Raw genomic sequence first — 24,221 nt, 5'->3', positions numbered from 1 at the left:
GCCTATTTCCAATGATCTCACAGTGGGTTCGCATGAAAATAAATAAGTTACATTCACTCCCTAAGATTATCTAAACCCCACCTGTCCCACATTTTAGTAAAAGTGCATACCTTCACTGTCCTTGAATTTCTTGATTGCCACAATTTCATGTGTTTCCTGGAAAGGGAAAAGAAACAGAGTGAAAATCATTCTCCAATCCCAACTGGGGATCCCGATAATCTGGGACAGCAGAGCAAAGACCCAGATCACCATCTCCATCCACCATTTCTTTGTTTCAAAATCGTCTTTTATGACCATGGAGACATTGCCAAGGATGGAGAAGAAAGGGAAGTGGCAAGAGGCAAAGAACAGATATGCATGAAACACAAATCTCAACTGTCAATGTCTTCAAAAGTATAGGTTGTAAACAAAATAAAACAAAGAAGGCATTCAGAACTATTCATATAACAGTGTGGTATATTTTCTTCAGGAATTTTTATCAAATTGGAATCATAATATTGTGTGCTCTATTTTATATTGTTGTATGTTCCCTCATATTATATAAGTAAAATTTATACCTATTGGTAAATAACTATTTAAAACTCCATTAGTAAGAGATGGCCATTTAAACAGTATATCAATGAACATCCTCCAACAGGGACATTTTCATTTCCAGAGCAAATGCTGTAGTGATATAGATAGTTCAAAGGCCAGGTATGCTGAAGGCTCCTAACACATACTGCCAAGTTGACATACCGGAAAACACCATTTTCATAGTTCCCTTGAGAAGTATATAATATCCAGTTCATGATCAGTGCCAAAACAGTATATCATTATTTAAAGGAATATTTTTAATTCACTGATAATAGCAGATAAGGTTTTAAAATTTTTACTTACATGTGGTTATTTATTGGGGGATTGGGGATGCATGCCGCAGTGCAAGTACAGAGGTCAGAGAAAAATTGATGCGGGCTGGTTCTCTATTTCCCTCATGGAGGTCCCAAGCATCAAACTCAGGTTGTTTAGTTTGGCAGCAAGTATCTTTATCCACTAGGTCATCTTGCTGGCCCTGACTAGAGAAGTTTTCTATTTCCTGGCAAATAAAATGAACTCAGCCAGGGTTGTTTGTTTGTGTGTTCATTTGTTTTAGTGATTCATGGGTGAAAACTTGTTGTCAAACTAAACTACTTAAGATTATTATTGTAGAGTATAATACAAGACCAAATTTGATGGAACTGGCCTTTGTAATTAATGTTCATCATTTCTGCGCCCCAAGTCTTTACTTGAACGTGGTTATTTATTCACATTTATGAATTTTGATATTTTAATGATTTCATTCCTTAAATCTTTATCTAATTATAATTTATTTTATTAAATGAGAAAGTGAGATACTTTAGATTTAATATAATTTCTAAATGTTGAATTTTCCCAGTCCCCTTTAAATAATTTGTAACTGTTACATCTTAGCATCCTTATAGACACATTCTAGAGTTACTTTCAGAGCTTTTTTTGTCTATTTTACTATCTATTCTTATGCCAGAATACTTTAAGTTACTGGTACCTTAAATTTTTACATTAATCTGGAGTTTTAAGTCCTGGTTTTCTTGTCACTTGTCTGAATCAAACTAAGAACAGGTTTTGGCTGTCAAACCTAACATAACTATAGGTATATAGGTTATTATGTCAACTTCATTTACATATTCAATGACTTCATCACTTACTAAAAGTTCTTTTCTCCAATGGTTTTCATATATTTAAATTCTTGATTTGCCTTAGTTTTGGTTCTATCACAAATGTATCTCTGAATAGTTTTCTGAGACACTTCCCTATTTCCCTATCATGTGAACACCCTCACCAATGCAGCAAGTGAGCAGGTATAGAATTTATGGAATGGCTTGAGATGCAGTGTAGTGGTAGAAGGCATGCTTAGCATGTGTGAGGCTAAAAAGAAAACGTGAGAAAGGAGGGGGAGGGAGGGAGGGGGGAATAAGGGAAGAAGGGAGGTTTTAATTAATTTGGGGGAAGGGAACCTTGCATTTTTACAGATTTTCTGTATGCTTGTAGCAAAACCCACTCACATCAGCTACACTGGAAATTTATATGCTTATTAAGAATGAAATGTCTTGCTAGAAATCCGTGTAGTAGTTATATTTTTTCAAGAGGAAAAAAATAAAGGGCTTAAAAGAAGGATTATCCATGCTGGGGAGATAGTTTAGTTAGTAAAGTGCTTTGCCACTCAAGCATGAGCCCTTGAGTTTGATCCCCATAATCCATGTTTAAAAAAAGTAAGGTGTGGTGGCACAAGCTTGGAAGCTCAGCACTAGGGAGGTAGAGACAGGCATAACTCTAAGGCCAGCCAAGCCTACTTGATGAGCTCCGTGCCAGTGAGAGACCCTGTCTAAAATAAAAAAGGTGTTTGGCACCTGATGAATGACATCTGAGGTTGTCTTCTGGCCTCCCTCTACCCCAAACATGTACATCTCCCCGTCCCGCAAAGGCTTGCTGTTTTCTAACAAATTATACTAACAGCACAGAAGGATCCAAACAGAGAGCAAAGAATGTCATAATGGTCTCTGGTTTTTAGAAAAGAAATATGTTTCCAGTGTGGTTTTTGTTCCAAAGTAGATAACTTTTTTTTTTACTTATTTATTTGTTTTACACCTGGATTCTCTTAGGTCATATCTTTACCTTGAAATAAAAAATTGCTATCATCTACCTATATTCTAGATGAAATCCATGTGTTTGTGTTCTGAACTAATATCTGAAAAGTATTCATGTTCAGAAGATTTTCTTCTAATAGCCTTAAAAACTGTTTCTACTTCAATTTTTCTAGTAATTTCCACTATCAACCTTATATCTTGCAGGTATGACTTTCATAACTGCTTAATCTGTTTACATCACCAATACCTACTGTATCAGGCACATGGTAGATATTTGAAATTTAGTGGCCATTCAATGAGGGAATTATTCAAAATCTGTGAATTATTCAAATGCAATCAATTTTATTCTTCATATATATTCCATTTTAGGTTTCTTCATGTTCCCTTATGTCAGTCAAGTCCTGACTTTGTTGCCTTGGTTCAGTTTATTCTACACTATACGGGGCAAATATCCGGTATTCCCTTTCAGGTAACAAAGTAGATGTCTTGTCATTATCTGCTTGTTAGACAAAAGTCATTTTCAAGACTGGGTGCTGCTTCTCAGTCTCAAGGCAACATTTTATCTTGACTCCTCTTTTCATAGTCCTGCTCTACCCACACCCCATTTTTTAACCTCATGCTTATTATCAAGATGGAAAGAAATTCAACATGACTGGCACCTGGGTAGATGGATTTTTCAGCCACCTTTACTTCAAATAAAGATGGGTATACTCAGAGCCTGATTTCAAAACTGATGCCTAACAAACAGCCTCCTCATTGAACTTGGTTGGCTTGAACTTAAGACTATCTCGGAAGGCTTCCCCGAACAAGAAGTCAAGTGAACACATGCCGTTTGCTCTTTCCTGTGTAGGCTCTAGAGCACATTCCCTTGGTATTGGTGGCTCCCACATTTCCCTGTGGATTCTATACATCTCTCCCAAGCCGCCTTCTCTATTTTTTTGCCTTACTTTATGTATTTGGGATGTATTAGTCTCTGAAATGATCTGGGAATATAGATGCTAAATGGGCTAGTGGGAAACTGAGAACTCCAGTTACTTGCTGAGATGTCAGCCTGCTGGCCAGCCTCTTTAAACATAGGTGCAGGTCTTTTCCTGTTCCTTTGGCTATTTTTTGCCTCAGCTGGTTTCAGCAAGCATAATAAATAACGTGACATTAAAGACTGCTTTTTAATTTACTCTTGCTAATGAAATTCTCCCTGGAGTTTGTCACCAATCTTTGTATTTTTTTAATTGACAGCACTAGTAAAAGTTTCTGTTTTTCTTTTAAAATACCTTCATAGGTTCTTAATGGAGAGGCAATAAGTGGCATGTCACTTGTTATTCCTAGTTCTACCACTATCCTGTGATGACATACATAATATCAGTGTGGACAAGGAAGAAAATACATGAAAATGACTTAAGAACTTGTGTTTTAAATTCAGTTTATTCCCCCAAAGCATGCCATTGCCCCCACAACGTCTGTAACAGAATGCCACCAGCTGTAGTTAGCAAGATAGACATAATCGGTTTCTTGTTTCCGTGTCCTGTTTTATTTTTAAAATGAGGCACTTCAAAGCAGACAGACATTTTAAGCAGTAAACTAAGAATGAGATAAAATATACCCACAATTCATTAATGGTAATTCCTTATCTCATCCTTTATTTCACTGCAAATTTGGATTTAAGATTTCTTTGGAATGCAAAGAAACAAGGAGGAGATAATTTTTAGATAAAGATTTCTGGATTATACTATTTATGATGAGGCATTTAATGTTTCCTAGAATAAGTTTTCTTCAGTGAAAGGAAAAAAATCAAGCAGGGTGTGGTGCCACAGGCTTGTAATTTCAGCATTCAGGACTTAGAGGAGGAGTTTGGAGACCAATCTGGCTTACATGAGAGTGTCTCAAAAAAGAAAAAAAGCAGGGAAAAGGAGGAGGAGGAGAAAAAAATATATGTTATGAGTAGTAACTAACAGAAAAACATCTGGAAGACCTGTAGCTATTCTTCAATTAAAATCTCAACTCCATTAAAAAAACAAGTCTCCAGTCATAGTGGACAGAGACTTGTGATTATAATTCACTCCTGTTGCTGAGTGTCTAAAGCTCCCAAGTCATTTTGCTTTTTAGGTTAAACAACAGGAGAATGAAACCACCAATCCTATCTTAGTCCACTAGTCAGGGATTACGCTATTTCAAAGGTTATACTCAATAATTAAATTTCTAATTATTCTCCAAGGAAGCCCTTTCTTAAGAGAAATGCTTTTCTTCAGCTAAATGTAAGAAATACAATGTGATAATCAAGGTATTTTAAGTCATTCTACATTTATATGTAAAGATCTACAACAGTCTGTGTTCACACATTCACATGCCCATTCAGTAGAAACAAATCCTTACAGTCACAGACTTAACTTACTTAATTGACCGGTAGGGGACCTGAAAAGGCAAATTTACCTACTCTTTTTAAAGGCAGGAGTTCATGTAGCCACGGCTAGCCTTCTACACCTGATCACCCTGCCTTTACCTCTCAAATTATAGGATTATAAGTATGTGCCATAATGTAAGGTCAAGATAAGCTTTATTTTAGATTACCATTTTTAATAATTTTTTTGTGTCAGGCCCCATGTTAAATAAATTATTTCATGCCAATCCTCAAATTTCTACCCTGAGGATCTTGTCCTACCCCATTTTAGAGATGATGCTGAAGGGAACAAATGAGGAAGAAAAAATAATGACACATAAGCATGAAGAGGCCATTCTGAAATCCATAACTATGTATGCTAACCTAAAGCAGAGAGATAAGAATGCCGAGTTGCATGGTGTAAAAGTATAAGCTAAGAGTACCAAGAACACATAGCTAAGAGATAGAAGAAATGTGATTTCAAACCTAATTGATTCTGGATGTCATTTCACAAGCATGATAGTGTTATACTGCCTTTTCAAACAATAAATGAACATGTGTTGTAATAAAGGATAAATTCTCTCTCTGTCTCTGTCTCTGTCTGTCTGTCTGCCTCTCTCTCTCTCTGACACACACACACACACACACAGTACACCTAGCACTTACAAAGGAAGGATCATTATTTCAATTCTATGGGTTTTTTTGAAATGCATCTTAACACTAACATATATTTCCAGATAGTTTTCCAATCATGTTGTTGTTATCTTATTAAAGCATTTACATTAAAATGTATTTCTATTACCAGCCTGGTCTACAAGAGCTAGTTCCAGGACAGCTTCCAAAGCCACAGAGAAACATGGTCTCAAAAAACAAATATGTACACACACACACACACACACACACACACACACACACACACACACATATATATATACATATTATTTCTATTAAAGCAAATATATAAATACTTCATGATTTTCATTATTATTCTTTCACTTTTATGAAAACCTTCAAAAATAACTTAGACTGAAATTGTGTTTTACATGAGTAAAACTATAAAATCAAAGTAATCTGAAGCATGAGATAAATAAATCCTACAGCATGTGGACTAAATGTGTACTATCTCTTCTACAGAGATACAAAATATTATTCATTACATACAACGATAAAAGCTAGAGTAAGTGACCTATAATGGATTTCTACCATAGTTTGCTTGTTTATATGGATTGTTTAGCTGGAGTTACCACTAAGTTTAAGTATTTGAGACTAACTCAGGAAGGAAACAATAGAGTATCGGCAGGAAGAAAGACATCTGAATCTGTCAATTAACAAATGCCTGCAGGGTGTCTCTGCTATTGGTAAGGTTGTCTGCTGCAACTGTGTTTGACATGAGGGAGTAAATGAAGCTGGCTCATGTACACAGAAGCTTATAACCTGCTGTTGAACAGTGCATGAGACTTGGTTGAAAATGCATGAGAGAAGCTGAAAAGTGCAACAGATGTTGTATGAGATATACCACAGGACTGAAAACAGGTTAATCATGCAAATGTACAGAAAGACATGTACACTGCTTTCATACTTGTCAGTTGATCACATCTTGGGCTTCTTTGCTTTTCATTTCACCCTCGCTTTTTGAAATGTAAAACATCACAAATTTAGCTTTGTTCATTACCAATTGCCTCTTTCAAGAGGCAATTTTTCAAGCAAAACAAAATGTTTTTTTTGTTCGTTTATTGTGGTGGTGGTAGTGGGAATGGGGATGGAGTTGGAGGTGGTGGTGGTGGAGAGGGTGGGGGTGGGGTAGAGGTGGTGGTGGCGGTGGTGGTGCTGATTGTGTAGAGGTCAGAAGACAACCTGTAGGACTCAGTTCTCTCCTTCCACCAAGTGAGTCCTGAGTATTCAGAAGATCAGGCTTGGTAGCAGGTGCCTTTATCTACTGAGCTGCATCACTGGTTCTTTCCAGAGGTAACTTATCCTGAGACTGGAATATATCATTACTACTACAGATTTTTTTCTACAACTGTTGTCTCTACAATAAAAAGTACTCCCTTCCCAGAACATCTTGGACTGCTTTTAGTTATCATATAGGAGAAAAGATACACAGGTGCTGCTATTCATCCTACAGTGCATATGATAGTCCCTACAACATGAAATTATCCAGCACCAAATGCCAGTACTGTTGCTACTCATTTTAAATATTCATTTTAAAATAGTTAATTCATTACTTTTGTTCATTCATTTTTAACAATTTTGTGGTATTCCCTTGTAGATATTGTCCCTTAAAAACAATTTTTTTAAAAAACCAAAAACTCAGTCTAGATACATGAGGGCAGGCCTAGGCCCTTCCTGAAATGATGTAACAGACTTTGATGATCTCCTATGGGAAGCCTCATCCTCCCTGGGGAGTGGACAGGATTGGGGTTGCGGGAGCATGGGAGGACAAGAGGGAGAGGTAACCAAGATTGGTACGTAAAATAAGGCTGTTTTTAATTTAAATGAAAAAAAACTGGTCACCTAGCAGATGTGGTGGTGCACACCTTCAATCTCAGCACTTGGGAAGCAGAGGCAGTTATATCTCTGTGAGTTTGAGGCCAGCCTGGTCTCCACAGTGGGTTCCACGACACTCAGGGTTATACAGTGAGACCAGGTCTCAAAAAACAAAAGCAAAAACAAAACCCTAAACCCCCAACCAACCAACCAAACCAAAACACCCCACCCTACTTTTAAAACTGATCACTTTTTAAGGACCTGCCTGTGACCTGGAATGGTTTAGAACCATCTGATATCAGGCAAAGTTTTCCTGCCATATTTAATATATTAATTCCTATATTCAATATAATACAATTAATATGTTACAAAAGAATTTTAAATGTTTTAATTTTATTTTTTAATTGAAATATAGTTATAGCATTTCCCCTCCAAATCCTCCCTCAAAATCCCTCCTCCATCTTCCTATTCTCAAGTTGATAACCTTTTTTTCTTATGTTAGTTACATCCATATATATGTATGTGTATGTGCAAATTGTGTGTGTGTGTGTGTGTGTGTGTGTGTGTGTGTGTGTGTGTGTGTGTGTGGTTTCAAGACTACTTCATACTGGATATCCAATAAAAGGATTTCTGGGAGATGATAATACTCCTCCTCCTAACAGTCAATAGTTACCTATCTTTGTTTAAGGCTGGGACACCATGAAATTTTAACTGGAAATGTAAAAGTTAAAAGATTAATTTTCAAAAAATAAAACTATTCATCGTGGCACTAAAACATCGACGCTCATTTAAATAAAATTATGGTTACTTTTACTTTTACAATGACTCCATTAAAATATTGTATGACAAAATATACCAAAAAGTGAGGTTGCAGAGAGAGCTCAGTGGGTGAGAACTCTTCCAGAGGGCCATAGCTTGGTTCCCAGCATCCACATGAATGGCTTACAGTTACCTAAAACACTAGCTCCAAGGGATCCAAAGTCCTCTTCTGGTGTCCATGGGCACTGCATACATGTGGTGCACATACATGAACATGGAGCATACATATACAGTCAAGTACGCACATACACATATTGTAAATATATATCAAAAGCTGTTAAAATATATTATGTACTTTTCTGTTGAAAATTCAGAGATGCTTTTCATTTGGCCAAATCAATTTAACTAAGAACCACCACCTATACAAGAGCCAGCAAAATTGTTAGTAAGGCTAACGTTGAGATATTTCCACAAGCATTGGTATAAACTTGGAACCACTCTTAATTTGAATTTATTTATATGCCAAGAGGAATTTCAGGAAAACCGTGATTTTTAGTAAGAAACATAAGAAAAATCAATATATTTATGACTTCATGCTCAGACTCTAAAATGAGCAATCTTATGAAAATATTAATACTTTATTAAGAACATGTAACCAAAATATATATGAAGATTAGTTTCCATATTTCCTCTTGGGTTTTTTGTTTTGTTTTTCTTTTCTTTTTGACACCTTGTAGGAAAGGTCTCATGTAGCCTAGGAAGGCCTCAAACATGCTGTATAGCTGAGTATAACTTTGAACCTCTGATCCTCCAGCCTCTACCTCCACAGTTCAAGGATCACAAATATGTACCACTACACTAAGTTCTGTGTACAGTGCCTATGGATGCCACAAAAAGGCATAAAATCACCTGAACCTGGAGTTATAGACAGTTGTAAGCCACCATGTGGATACTGGTAATAGAACTGGGGTCCTCTGTAAGAGTAAGTCATCTTAATTACTGGGTCATCTGTCTAGAACCCCACCTTTTTTAAAGACAGGGTCTGTTACAAAAATTCATCAATTTGGCTGGGCTAAATGACCCAAAATCTCCAGGGTTACAACTGTCTCTGCTCTCTGAGCCTAACCCCAGTGCTGAGGTTATAGGCACAGTCACTAAGCCCTTCATTTTTATGTAGGTTCTGAGGACCCAAACTCAGGTCTTCATGACTTCATGACAGGGAGCTCATCAACTGGCTGACTAAACCATCTCCACATCACAATACCCATGCACCTTTTTTTGATGAGGTGCTGGGCATGAGACCCAGAGCTCTATAAATGCTAAACAAGCACTCTAGCAACTGAAACACATCTCAAACTGATAAATGGCATCTTAAAGTGACACTTCCTACAAAGAAAGAAAAACTGTCTTCAAATCAAGTCAGTGACAAAATTCCTACGTAACAAATTCTATTTTTTCTTTTAGTTCCATAAAACATAGAATACCTTCTACCCTCAGTAAGCCACATAGGCCCTCCATAAATATTTAGTTGAGACATAAAATTGGAGTACAAAAGTATAATTTATTCAGACAGAATGCTTAATCATTCTCAAAATGTTCCTCTACTAAACCTGGACCTGTTCCCAATTCCAATCTCAGTGAATGCTAGCCAGAAGCTTAGGATCCCTCTTCCCATCTCCCACATCTGCACCTCCAAATGCATCTAGTTTATCATCAAATGACAGTGGCTTTTATCATCTAAATGTTTCCAAATGTATATGAATGCTCCCATCATAGGTCAAGCCTTTAACACTCTCACTCCTGAATGCTAACCCCCAGCAACCAGGACCTTGTTTGGAAAAAGAATTCCAATTTAATGATATCCCCTTAAAGTGCTCCCCAACCTCCATTGACCTAAAAACTTTATCACCACACCCCCAGGATGGGCAAGACCACTTGGTGATCAGAACATGGGACAACCCTCAATACTCCTTTCTCTGGTCACACATGTTTGCCAAGATGCAGATACTTTCACCCTGTTCTCCCACTACCTGGCTGTTCCTTTTGCTCCAACCCCACTCAAGTTCCCATGCATGTTTCACAGCCCCTAGAAAGTCTGAAACCCAGGTGTTCTCTTGGAACATGCCTTTTGTTCATCACCCATTTGAAATGTGTGCTTTAACAGGCTTCTAGTACACTATCAAGGCCTAATTATTCACTAGAGCAATTCTGTAAGTGATAAATGACTTCATGACTCTTCTTCTTTTTGCATGACTCTTAATAGACATTCAGTAGCAAAGGCAAATGTTGACGTACTGCAAATGTTTAACTGTATTGAAAACACAGATCCTGATCCTGATGACCAAGGTCATCCTTCTTATTGGGTTTCATTTCCTAGTTTAACAAAGAAATGCTTTTTTCTGCAATAATTAAAAAAGAAGAATTAAAGAGCTATGTCTTGGCACACAAGGAAAGGCAAATCTACACTAGAGAAATATACACATTTCTTGATTGGTTTTCTTTTCCCTTTCTTGTTGTTGCTTAGGATCAAACCCAGGGCCTTGAACACAATAAATAAATTACCTACCACCAACCCCATTCCTGACTTTGTTTTGGCTTTTAAGACACAGTACTCCCTAGGAAACACAGGAGGACAGATCTGTTCTTCTGACCTTTAGAAGGTTTAAAAAAAAACGAAGATAATTCAAAGAGTCATAACGTAAGATCCCTCATATCTGGCTCTGGCCCTCACCTGTTCTTTAGAGGGCAGGAATTTAAATTAGCTCTTAAAGTGAAGAAAAAAATGATGCCTCAGTAAATGTCCTTTGCTACTACTTGACTGCCCTGACCTTCTGAAGGTCTCTCAAATGCACTTTAAAACTGCTGTTGCTTTCCTCTGTCAATAATGCTTTCACATCAGGGCTGTGAAATGGCTAAGTGTGCTATGTTTCCAATATATCAGGTTCATTATTTAGAAATTATTACTCAAACCCTGTTGTTGGTGGCTCATGCCTTTAATTCCAGCACTCAGGAAGCAGAGGCAGGTGAATCTCTGTGAGTTTGAGGCCAGCTTGGTCTACAGAGCTAGTTCCAAACAGCCAAAGTAACACAGTGAGACTGTTTTAAAATAAAAATAAAATCATAAATTGAGACTTTTGACTGGGCATGGTGGCTCATGCCTTTCATCCCCATACTCAGAAGACAGAGACAGGCAGATCTCTGAGTTGGAGGCCAGCTTAGTCTAAAATATGAGTGCTAGGGCAGCTAGGGCTACACAGAGAAACCTTGTCTCGAACCCCCACACACAAAAAAATGTATTATTCAATGATGTACTTCTCTCCATAAGACAATAAAATGGTTCCTTTTTGAGCTAGTGAGCTGACTTAGTGGGTAAAGGTACATGCTACACAAGCCTAGTGCCTGAGTTCAATCCTCATGTAAAAGCGTAATGGAGACAAACTAACTCCACAAAGTGGTTCTTTGACCTTCACATAACCACCATGGCACACAAGCAACCCCCCCAATATACTCCCACGCCAATAAAAAATTGAAAATATTTTTTAAGGACAGGGATTCTATATATATCTCTGACTGTTCTGGAACTTGCTATGTAGAGCAGGCTGTCCTGGAACTCACATAGATCTATCTACCTCCACCTCCGAAGTACTGGGATTAAAGGCATATGTTATCATAATGGAATTAATTTTTAAAGGTTTTCTTCCAAAGTCACCTGTATTCTAGTCTGTGGCAAAGTTGTGAAATTTGCTTTAGTCTGGCAAAATGAAAAACACATAACTCTTGAGATTATACATTTGTACCATCTGAGACCTTACCAGTATTGGAACAGTTATAAGATTGCCAGCTGCATAATAGTTATGGAGTTATGTAGCATGGCATCTCTAACTTCTTGGGGGTATTTGGCATCTCACAGTACTTACAATGAAGTTGAACTATTTTAATTTCTACGAAAAAATCAAAGTTTCTGAGAAAGCTGGTTGATATTTAAGTGCCCAAAACTATCAGACCAAAACAGGTAAGACATATAAAAGATAGACTGCTTAACTGAAAGATGTACACAAATCCATATACCAGAATAAGCTGCTATGAGCACTGCTACTATGACCCAGTGTTCACTGTCACAGTGGACCAGTATCAATCTGACCAGACACTGCCTCGTAATGGCAAAGGATGACTTAAGGAGACATGTTTACAGGGAAACAATGTACTATAAACAGACTCACCTTTTTGTGTATAAATACATAGACATGTTGTTTTTTGTCATTGTTGTGGGCTATGATGAAACTTTGGACCTTTCACAAGCTAGGCAACTGCTCTACCACTGAGTTACAGTCACAGTCCTAGTGGGTACACTTTTGTATACAGATTATACCTCAAAAAAGTAGATTTAAGATGAATGGCTTAGAATTGGAGAGAGATGCAGCTCACTTGTAGAGTGCTTTCCCAGCATGTACAAGGCTCTAGGTTCAATCTCTAGTATCATTAAAACAAACAAAAAGTTTAAAAAGAATACACCTAATAGCTACAGATTAATGTAAACGTGCTAACATGGTTACATAGAGAAGGTAATTAAAATGTTCATAAACTGAAATGTAGCTATCAAAATGAAAAATAAAATACACAATTTTCACTAACCACCCCCTCACAAAGAAAAGAGCATATCTTTAAATAGAAAGGGAGACAGACGAACTAGGTGTGGTAGCCTGTAATCCCAGGTAGTTAGGAGGCTGAGGAGGATTGACAGGTTGAAGTCAGCCTGAGATACACAGAAAGACCCCATCTGAGAAGGAGAGGATGGTGATGAAAATAAACAAATGTCCTTTCAAAATAATCTAGCTCTATAAATAAAGATTGTGCAGAGAGAGAGATTTGATCTTCATACGATCCATACCTTTATACACTATATACAGATGTCCTCAAACAACCTTGGATATAGCAAATATAGATTTTGGTGTCAGCAAATAATGAAAATTTCAGAGATTATGAGGTAGTGATGCCTGTCAGGCTGTATTCAGTTAAGTGGTATTAAGCACCTCTGCCTGAACTGCAGCAATCGTGCAGTTGCATGAATATTTCATTGAACCCTTATTTTATAACAATAAGGAGGTAATGAGAAAATGAAAGTCCCACTTCTAGTCATCAAATAATTGAAACCAGGATGGCATTAATTAGGCAAGCCCAATGCAAGCAGTCTACAACCTCAATCAAACAATCACCAGACTTAAACGACATTCAATTGTGATAGGTGAATACAAAACTTAAATTTAAATGTAGAATGTATTTCATCAAAGATTATCTTGCTGTGGCAGCAACAAGTAGCTTACAATACACTAAATCCAAGTTGTACCAAGTAAACATAGTTTTTCAATTTTCTGTAAGTAATTTAAGTTGGTTTTTTAAAGTACCATACCTTACCTTGAACTAGTGACTTAGTCCTTCCTAGTTACAGAGATTTTCAGGTAAATACTAGGATTTTTTTAGATCTTTCTCCCTGCTTCTATCAAGACAGGAGCTTTGTTATATGGAGCGGCGATGCAGAAGAAACTCACTATAATAAATCAGGGGCTCTCTGGTCTCTAGGAAGGTTGTTTCTGGGCTTGAACCCCTGATGCTTTTGTTGAGCCCCAAGAGATACACATCAACTCTGGAGAACTCTTAGCTCAAATCATGGGAATTTGGCCCAGTTGGTTAAGCTCCCTCCCATTTTTGTTGATGCTAAACACATCTAGACTGTAATCTCATTTACATCTACCTTCTACCTTTGTTCACCAATGGGATGTTGCTATCAGCCTGTGCCTCAAACCCAACTTCCCCGCTGATGGCACCACTGGCTTTCAACCCAGCAACATGAGATATGTGTTCTTTTGAGATCCTTAGAATTTGTTCACAAGCTAAAGGAGGATCAGGAGGCCAGTCTCCACTTAACTACACTAGACTTTTTTTTCTGCTGTCGCTGCTCTAGTTATGATGAGGCAAATTTGGAGGGCTCACTCTCCAAGAGGGGAATAAGAGATAAGCATCCTTCATTTTTTGGTAATAACTTCAACAAATCCAGTTTTCTAAAGTGGGAATACTGGAAATGTCAGCATATACTTACCTACTCTAAAGTGTCCTCTTCTTTCTATAGTGTTTTGTCATTTGAACATACAATCTTTCACTTCTCCTTTAATTTGCAAAGGAAGTCCTCCTAGAAAGTAGCAACCATACACCCCCCCAGGGCTATGATAAAGCAAAGGTCAGGAGAGAAATTCCAATATATGTGTGTCTTAGTTAAGGTTTCTATTGCTGTGAAGAGAACCCATGATCATGGCAACTCTTACAAAGGAAAACTTCTAATGGAGGTGGCTTACAATACAGAGGTTTAGTCCATTATCATCATGGCAGGACATAGTGGCACATAGGCAGACATGATTCTCAGGTAAAGTAAATAGACTAACACAATGGGTAGTATCTTGAGCATAGAGACCTTAAAGACCCCAACACAGTGACACACTTCCTCCAAAAAAATCACACCTACTCCAACAAAGCCACATCTCCTAATAGTGCTATTCCTTTTATGGGCCATTTCCTTTCTAACTACCACATTGACCATGGATATAGTAACAGGTTATCTGAAAATTACTATGCTAGATGCAGAAATTTTAGGTATATTGATAGAAGAACAACCAAATTCCTTTGAAATCTTAAAATTATGGAAGATGATCAACATAAAAACACATGGTCCTTGGACTGGAGAGATGATTCAGTGGTTAAGAGCTCATGCTGTTCTTGCAAAGGAACTAAGGTTGGTTCACAATTGCCTGTGACTCCAGTTCCAGGGGGTTTGATACTCTCTCCTGACCTCTGTGGGCACTGTACTCACGGGTATATTTTACATAGACAGGTACACACACACATACACACAAATTAAAATAATGAAAATTAAAAATGGTCCAAGTAAAGAGAAAAATGTTATTTCTCTGTTAAACTAGTGAGAATAGCTTTCTACAGATTCATTTTTAAGTGGCATTCACTGTCTAACTTTCTTGTGATGTTTCTCCGGTACATTGTGGAGGTAACACTGAAGTTTTAATCTCTGAAGCTATTTTTGAGTAAACAATGTATAGAAAGCTAGCAACAGCACAGGTAGCTAGTATCAAGCAAGTGGCTGTTTCTAGGGGAATACTAACAAAAAATATTCAGCGCTACCCATACATTTACACCTTCTGCTGAAGTTAGATGCAAAAGAGCTAAAAATGGTTACAAATTAATGTTTGTTCATCACCACTCTAATAAATCCTCTTTGTGTGTGTGTGTATGTGTGTGCGTGTGTGTGTGTGTGTGTGAGAGAGAGAGAGAGAGAGAGAGAGAGAGAGAGAGAGAGAGAGAGAGAGAGAGAGAGAGAGAGAGAGAGAGAGAGAGAGAGAGAGAGATCTATTCAGTCTGGATTTGGGAAAATATCAAACTACCCTAGGTTTATATTCCCCTATAAAATATGACAATACAAATACTTGACTCTCTTAAATAAGGCCAACATGTAATTGGTTATTTTTCTCCAATTCATTGGAAATATGGGTGGCTTGGGAGGTCATAGACTCTAGGTGGGAAGGCATTGCTACTATTCAACAAAATAAACAGGATGTGGACATGAAACTGTCCTCTAAAGAATTATATTTATACCATAGATTAGTGCTGCCATCAAATCTTGTCAGAGAAGCTCCATTTATAGTGGAAAGGGATCATTGCAGGGACTCATGAGTGGTCAAAGTAGTAACAACAAAGGACTCAGCCTTAGGTGACATCAACAACACCCGTCCAAGGCTCAAGGAACAGAGCCAAAAGAAGGTGGAAACATAAGAACCCAATAGAGGAGTGGAATGAGGTGAAAGCTGTCTTTGGGGCACAACAATCAAGTTGAACTCGACCTCATAACAGTTATGGTTACATGTGCAAGACTGAGCCTGTCAACACCCTGCTACAGGCAGCAGATACAAAAGGCCAATGCCCCAAAAAAAGGACCTATAGGCAGATAATGGTAGTTGTTTGGAGGGAGTGGTCAAGAAGACTCACCTCTACCTGAGTATGTCTAGATAGTAAATAGTCTCTGGAGGAGGATGAAACCTTTTTTTAGTGGTATGATCAATGGTAGAGAGCCCATGCTCTTACAAATAGTTCCCCTACCCAGGATCTTATAAGAAACACTAAGAAAATGCAATGGGTCAAAAAGAAAATGAAACAGAAAGAAGGCTAGCTGGGAAGGTGATCAGTGAGTAGTAGAAGGGGAAGAGACAGTAATAGGAGTGTGAATTATAAAAATATATGCACATGAAAATATCTTACTGAGGCCCCTTCCTTTTTTCCCTTTATTGAAAACAGATTTTCCCTCAACCAATATATCTTGATTATTATTTTGCCTCCCTTTGCTCTTCCCCATTCCTCCCCACCTTCCCTCCCTATCTGGATCTGCTCCCTTTCTGACTCTCATTAGAAAACAACAGGCTTCTAAGGGATAATAATAAAAAATAACAAAAGAAAATATAATAAGATAAAAAACTATCACATCAAAGTAGGAGAAGAAAAACAAACAGAAGGAAAAGAGCCCAAGAGAAGACTCAAGAACCAGAGACCCACTTGTTCACACACTCAGGAATCCCATAAAAACACTCAACTGGAAGCCATAGTATATACAGAGGACCTGGTACAGACCTGTGCAGGCCCCGTGCTTCCTGTCATGGTCTCTATGAGTTCATATGAGCTTTGCTCATGTTGATTCAGTGTCCTCCATCCCCTTTGGCTTTTACAGTCTGTCTGCCTCCTCATCTGCAGGGTTCCCTGAGCTCTGAGGGGAGGGATTTGATACAGACATCCCGTTTAGGGCTGAGTTTTCCAAGGTCTCTCACTCTCTGCATTTGTTCCCATCTGCTGCAGGAGGAAGCTTCTCTGATGATGGAGCCCCTCTTATATATACTATATACAAATAAAAATTTTAACTATGCTTAATGAAACTCTCAAGTTCAAAAGAAATAAGCTTATTCTTCAGGCTACCTGGATACAGGTGAGTGTCATGACAGTGCCAAGATGAGAAAACTTATGTATAGCAAGAGAAATGCAGAAAGTCCCTATGTAAACAGTACAGTGGATTCCTCTAAGGACGGTGTGATCTTATGCTCTGACAGATGTGTTTACACACAACAAGTAAGCATGATAATGAAATGGGTTAACCCAAATCTAATTAAAGTACAAAGCCACAGATTTTTTGCTATAGTTGTGTACACACACACACACACACACACACACACACACCATTATAGTTGACATTAACAAATTTTCTTTTTCTTAAAACTTTTCAGAGGGTGGAGAGATGGCTCAGTGGTTAAGACCACTTGCTGCTCTTGCAGAGGATCTGGATTCAATTCCCAGAACTCACCAGTGGCTCACTTCCAGTTCCAGGCCCTATGCCCTCTTCTGATTTCCTCATGTCCGTTCTGATCTCCTCAGGTACTAGCACTTTGAAAAAAAGACACTTTTCAAAGTGTCTAATTTAGTGAAAATTCATCATGTCTTATTATGCATTGTTGAAAAACTAGAAAATCTCAGCTTTATTTTCTCTTGCCATAAAAAGAGTATCAAATATAAAGCAACAGACTGTGGTATTTTTAAAAAAACCATTTGGTCTTCATATTCAACCCCCCCATTATCTTACATATGAACTACATCATATTAAAAATCTGGAAAATGAACTACCTATTATAATCACATATGGATGCTTAATGACCTAGCTGTCATTGTAAGCACTAAAGATAAAAGGAAGACAAATTCCCCGATGTGGCAATACTAACGGAACAACAGTGGCCTGTAAGTCTTTAGTAGTTCAATGATATTAGAGAAACAGACACATAACAGTACAAATTTGAATCAATGTTTTGTGTCTGGTTATCTAATATCAAGAAAATCACTGAATATAAGGAATTCAAACCAACAATAAAACAAACAATAACAACATACCCAAACAAATAATTGAATTTTTAAATATGGGCAATAGACTTTGACAGACATCTCTCAAAAGGCAGCACATCAATGGCAAAAAAGAATATGAAAAAATGCTCAACAGTACTATTCCCCAGGGAAATGGCAATCAAAATTACACTGAAGGAGGTGGAGAAATGGCTCAGTGGTTAAGAATGATATGGCTCCTTTTCTAGACAACCCAGGTTCGATACCCAGCACCTACATGGTGTCTCACAACTGTCTAAAACTTAGCCCCAGTGGAATCCATTGCCCTCTTCTGGTCTCTAAAGGCACCAGGAATGCACGTGGTACATAGACATACATACATACAATCACCCATATATATAAAATAACTTTATAAAATTTAAAAACCACAATAGAATTATCACCTTATTCAAGTAAGAATGGCTATCATCAAAAAAAAAAAAGGACATGAAGTGCTAGGGGCAACACGAGAAAAAGGAAAACATACACAATGTTGGTATAAATGTAAATTAGTATAGGCATCATAGAAAAATGGAATGAAGATTCCTCATAAAAAAACAGATCTTCCACATGGTCTAGCAGCCCCACTACTGACTACATATATAAAAGAAATGAAATCAATATGGAATATAGACATCTGAACTCACATGGTTAGTGTAACACTATTCACAATAGTGAAGGTAAATATGCATAAATGGATGGACATAAAATAGAAATGTAAAATATGTACATATACATAATAAAATACTATGTTGCCATAAAGAAAGAGAAGGAATCTTGCCATTTGAGACATCATATAAGGAATTAAAAGTAATTGAGCTAGGTGAAATAAGAGAGGCATAGAAAGTACCATATAATTTCATTCATATTTGGATATAAAACTGTGGACCTTATAGAACAAAAGCAATAGCAGTGAGCAATATAATAAAAATCTTCAAATGCCATTACCAAAGGGCTTAATGAGATCACAAATTTTTATCTTTTAAAGTGCCTCTTCTGTCACATCTAATTACTTGCAATGTCTCAACTGAGTCTTTATATATACTTGTTTCCATCTGTTCATACTTTGTTTCAAGTATTTATTCATTCTTCATTCATTCATTTCATTGGCAAACACAGCTTCTACTGTGTGATAGGCACTGTGCGAACAGTGCAAGGGGACTCTTCTCATGGAGGTTACATTCTGGAAAGAAAAGCAAAAGACAAAAAAAAGAACACCAGGGTTGTGTATGTAGCTCAGTAGTAGAGTGCTTGTCTAGAATGCATGATTTGACCCTTAATACCACAAAAAATTAGATGATGGCAACAGCTTATGAGAGAAAATAATGATGAGACAACTCCACAGTATCTGTGCAGGCAGGGGATTTCAAGGAAGTAACACATTTTAGCTTTATTTAAATGATAGTAAGCCAGCTACACTGGTAGTTCATTCCTCTTTGGCCTTCAAATCCTTTGGGAAGCATTTGCAGGGCCTTCTATCTTGTCTGTGACTTCTCTTTTCATCATCTCCAGAATTCTGTCTATACCTCCAGCAAAGAACTTCCCTATGACTGAGATGTGGCCTTATTCCTAAACTAGACAACAATTAACATTTATGAGAAGAGGAGCCTTATTTTACCAGATCTGTACCACAATGCCTAGCAGAAAGGCCTTCTAAAAGGATGATATGGACCAGCTGGACATGCCAGTTTTGTTGTTATTTTGTTTTGCTTTTTTTGAGACAGAGGCCTACTTTGTAGTCCAGGCTGAAGAAATGAGAAAAAGGACACCATGAACAAAGAAATAAGGCAAGAAAATTTAACTAAAACACTGAAAAAGTAGACTGAAATATTACTTTGTTAAACTAAATCTAAGCTTAAAAACAAAAACTTCTTTTTTGTTCATTCTCTGGCAGACTGAATTCCTCAAGGACACAGAGCACAAGCCATGACTGTATTGTTTGAGCCTTTTCCTCCCAAATAGTAAGCTCTCTACAGATGCTGATCATGCCCTTCATGTCCTTTGTCATAAATGCACAGAAAAGTGTCTGCTTAATGAATTAATTTGAAGTTTTAAGGTTCATTCTTGTGGTTTGTCTTTAACTAGGACAAAAGTCTCTCCTTACATCAAGAAATTACATTCAAACTGTGTGGTCAATGAAGTCATATGAATTTGAAAAATACGTCCTTCAGATATCACAATGGGCTAAGTGCTTCAAGAGATTTAAGAGAAAAATGAGAAATTTTGGAAAAACTGTAAATTAACAGATTTCTTTAGGAGAAAAGTATACATTATTTCTTAACAAAACAGTAGAAATTTTATATTCAGTACTCTGTATTTATGTGGCATAGAACAAATTATTAAGACATAGTACTGAGTACATGGAGTTGTATGTAAATGGGGGAAAATGAAATATTTTGGTAAAAAGACAAGATAAAGGGAAGCATGGATCTTTTCTAACAGAGGAACATGGCTGACTTATAACTGCTTCACAGAAGTCCTTAAGTAAGAGTCTAAAATCAGCACTGATTATATTAACATACTGGCTTTGAATTATATCCTTCTAGTTATTCTGTATTTGGACAAAAATGAAGCTAAAGTATTAGAATTGATCAGAAGATATAAAGAAATATACAGAATAAATATTCATGTCAGAAACCATATGTCACACATCAGATTTCTAACAAAATTTTGTTTTCTACTTACAAAACAAACCAGGTCCTTTCTCCTACTAAGGCTGCCAAGGTTTCCTGGGAGGTTGGGGAAAAACAAGCCCAATCTTTCTCATTGGAAACATTCTTTAACAATAGTCGACTGTGTGGCCTCTTCTTTCACACATATCTATCCCTCCTGATTTCAGACTGTAGGAGTTTAAATCCTGGCTCTAGCACATACTACTCAACAGAGGGGTCTGAGGGGCATTACTTGCCTCTTGGTACCTCAATTTGCTTGTTATGAAAACTGGGTCCAACTGGGTGGTGGTCGCACATGGATTTAATCTTAGCAGTCAGGAGGCAGGGGAAGGCAGATATCTAGTGAGTTCAAGGTCAGCCTGGTCTACAAAGTGAGTTCTAGGATAGCTGAGGCTACACAGAGAAATCCTGCCTCAAAAAGCTAAAACAGAGAAAGAAAGAGGGGGAGAGGGAGGGAGGGAGGGAGGGAGGGAGGGAGGGAGGGAGGGAGGGAGGGAGGGAGGGAGGGAGGGAGGGAGGGAGGAAGGAAGGAAGGAAGGAAACAGGGTCTAATTGATGGTTCATATTCCTGGGGGTACTATTAGTATTAAATGACCTAAGTTACATAAAATACTCTGCTTGTAAGCATTCCCAAACAGCAGAAGTGAGTTCCCAAGTGTGTCCATAGGACCTGGCTACATCCTAAAGTCTGGGTCCTCTTCCCCTTAGGGAGACTGCTAGCCCTTGCTGTTATTTGTAAGCTAAGCCTCACTACGGCAGTGGAACTGAACATCTCTGTCCAACAGACCACAGAATTAAGAGCTGCACCAGGACTAGCAGGCCATTGGGCTATAACACTTGCACACCATACCTGTGCACCATGGTAGAGCTCTAGCACTACTGATTGGAGGTACTTGCACAGACTTTTCCCATCTGATCTCTAAGCACATGGCCTGAGGAGCTGAAGCTAGTGATGTTCTGTTTGCTAGACAGCAGCTCTCACAAAGGGCTTAATGGGAACCCAAGTAAAACATAATGATAACCAAGATAACTACATGTCACTAAGCACAAGACCCCTTAGTCCAATGCCTTGCCAACCAATAAGAAAGGACAGAGCTTCAATAACATCACAAGCCAGGGAGAGCAAACTTAGTTATATATACATATAGGTTTTTCGAGACAGGGTTTCTCTGTATTGTTTTCGACAGTTATATTTTAAAAATATAGATCTGTAAACTGAATGTGGCAGTGCATGCCTGTAATATTAACACTTGGGAAAGTAAGAAAGCAGATTGAAAGTTAATTACCAGCTCAGGACACAAGCAAACCAGAAAGTTCAACCATGACACAAAAACCAGAAAGAAGGAAACAATAGTTGTTCACTAGGATCAAGGAAAAAAATTAAATTTATTTCACAGGTGTCTGAACTTCAAAAAACTATGAGCTACTTCCAAGCGAGGACTATCAATAGTCAAGGGTCGACTGAAGTTGCCTGATAAAAGTTTGAAGAATAAGTTAATATTATCACATAAAATATTCCTTATAGCCAGATATGCTACACCTGTAATTCCATAATTTGGGAGGCTGGGGCAAAAGGATTATGAGTTTGAAGCCACTATGTGCCACCCAGTACATTCAAGGTAAACTGAGCCACACAGATATACAGACTCTATTTCAAAAATGATTTTTGAAGTGTTGCTTATAGACTTTATTTGGGGATCTTTATTATAACACATAGACACAGACACACATAGAGAGAGATACACACTCCTAGCTCTGGCCCAGAAAGGATAACCTCATTCCTCCCAGGTTCTCCAGTTGGTATCAACCTCTGGCCTCTACATGTGCTTGCACAGGCAGGCACATCTATATACACACATACCACAGATAGTACACACAAGCAACAACAAAATGAAACCAACAACTTAAAAAGTATTATAGCCTATATAATTTGTTTAAATCGCATCATTGAAATGACAAAATTATACTGGTTAAGTAAAGATTAGGAGTTTCCAAGGGCCAGGGATAAGGAAAAGATATGGCTATGACGATGAAAGGATAGTACTGCTAAAACTACTGTGTATTTTGACTATAGTGGGCACACAACTCTAGGCAAGTTATAAACAACTCTACACAAACTATAAAATTATACATAACTAAACATAATGAGTGTATATAAAATTGGTGAAATCTGAAGGTTAATGGATTATGTCAATGTCAATTTTCTACCTATGAAATTATGCTAAAAGTTAACAGGTATAATGGTGCACATTTCTAATTCTAGTAAATGGGAGGTAGAAGCAGAAAAAAATCAGAAGTTCAAAGTCACCCTTAACTACATATATTGAGTTCAAGACCAGCAGGGGGCTACAAGGGATCCTGTTTTAAAACGCAAACAAAAAGTAAACAGTAAAAGTTGGTGGTGTAGCTCAGTGGCAGAGTGCTTGCTTGGCATGCACAAAGCCATGGGTATAATCTGCAGCACTGCATAAATCATGCATGCTGGTACACGCTTGTAATATCAGCACTAAGGAGGTAAAGACAAGAGGATCAGAAGTTCAAGATCATCTTCAGCTTCATAGTAAAGCATTACAGCTTCAAGACCATACTGGGATACATGACACCTGGTTCTATAGCATTCTTTTTTTTTTAGAGAGAGAACACATAGCTTTTATCTTTTTGAGTTAACCAACATGCTTTTGCAAACCAAAATCAAACAGAAATGACCTCCAAAGGAAAACAGTTCTTATAAACAAAGAAACAACAATTCTATAGCATTCTTAAAAACACTTCTTTGGCCAGATGTGATAGTACACACTTTTAATCCCAACACTATGGATGCAAAATCAGGTGGATCTCTGCGAGTTCAAAGCCAGTCTTATCAATATAGGCAAATTCCAAATCAAACAGGGCTATATAGAGAGATCCTGTCTCCAAAAAAGTTGCTATTGTATATAATGATATACAGAACCTGTTCTTTCTTTTTTGTTTGTTTTTTCGAGATAGGGTTTCTCTGTATTGTTTTGGACTCTGTCCTGGAATTCGCTTGGTAGACCAGGCTCGTCTCAAACTCACAGAGATCTGCCTGCCTCTGCCTCCTAAGTGCTGGGATTAAAGGCGTGCGCCACCAACGTCCGGCTATATAGAACCTGTTATTTCTTACAATTATGTTTGAATCTGCAATTATATCAGAGTAAAAAGTGTAAAGAAAACAAGCAAGCTTTATGTGAAAATTAATGAAACAAGTATAAGGAGGTAGCAGTGGTAGTGCCCAATCTGATTCCAAGGCTTCAGAAGTTTTGCGGTGTCCAAAGGCACAAGCACCCATTACTAAATAACTGA

At 37.6% G+C, this 24,221-nt stretch overlaps 1 protein-coding gene across 5 annotated transcripts in view; it reads right to left on the bottom strand.

The window, feature by feature from the left end:
- Nucleotides 1–24,221, bottom strand: part of Cdkl5 (cyclin dependent kinase like 5) — a 190,582-nt gene that overhangs the window by 74,631 nt on the left and 91,730 nt on the right. For all 5 annotated transcript variants that reach the window (XM_013116385.3, XM_005074227.4, XM_040744115.1 and 2 more), the window contains one exon: nt 111–156. In XM_013116385.3, the coding sequence (XP_012971839.1) occupies nt 111–156 (46 nt within the window). The remainder of the gene's footprint in view (nt 1–110; nt 157–24,221) is intronic.

The sequence above is a fragment of the Mesocricetus auratus genome, unplaced genomic scaffold, assembly GCF_017639785.1.
Source record: "Mesocricetus auratus isolate SY011 unplaced genomic scaffold, BCM_Maur_2.0 Super-Scaffold_100003, whole genome shotgun sequence".
NCBI classification, from domain to species: domain Eukaryota; kingdom Metazoa; phylum Chordata; class Mammalia; order Rodentia; family Cricetidae; genus Mesocricetus; species Mesocricetus auratus.
The sequence above is the reverse complement of the archived record's forward strand: the minus strand, read 5'-3'. Positions and strand labels throughout refer to the sequence as shown.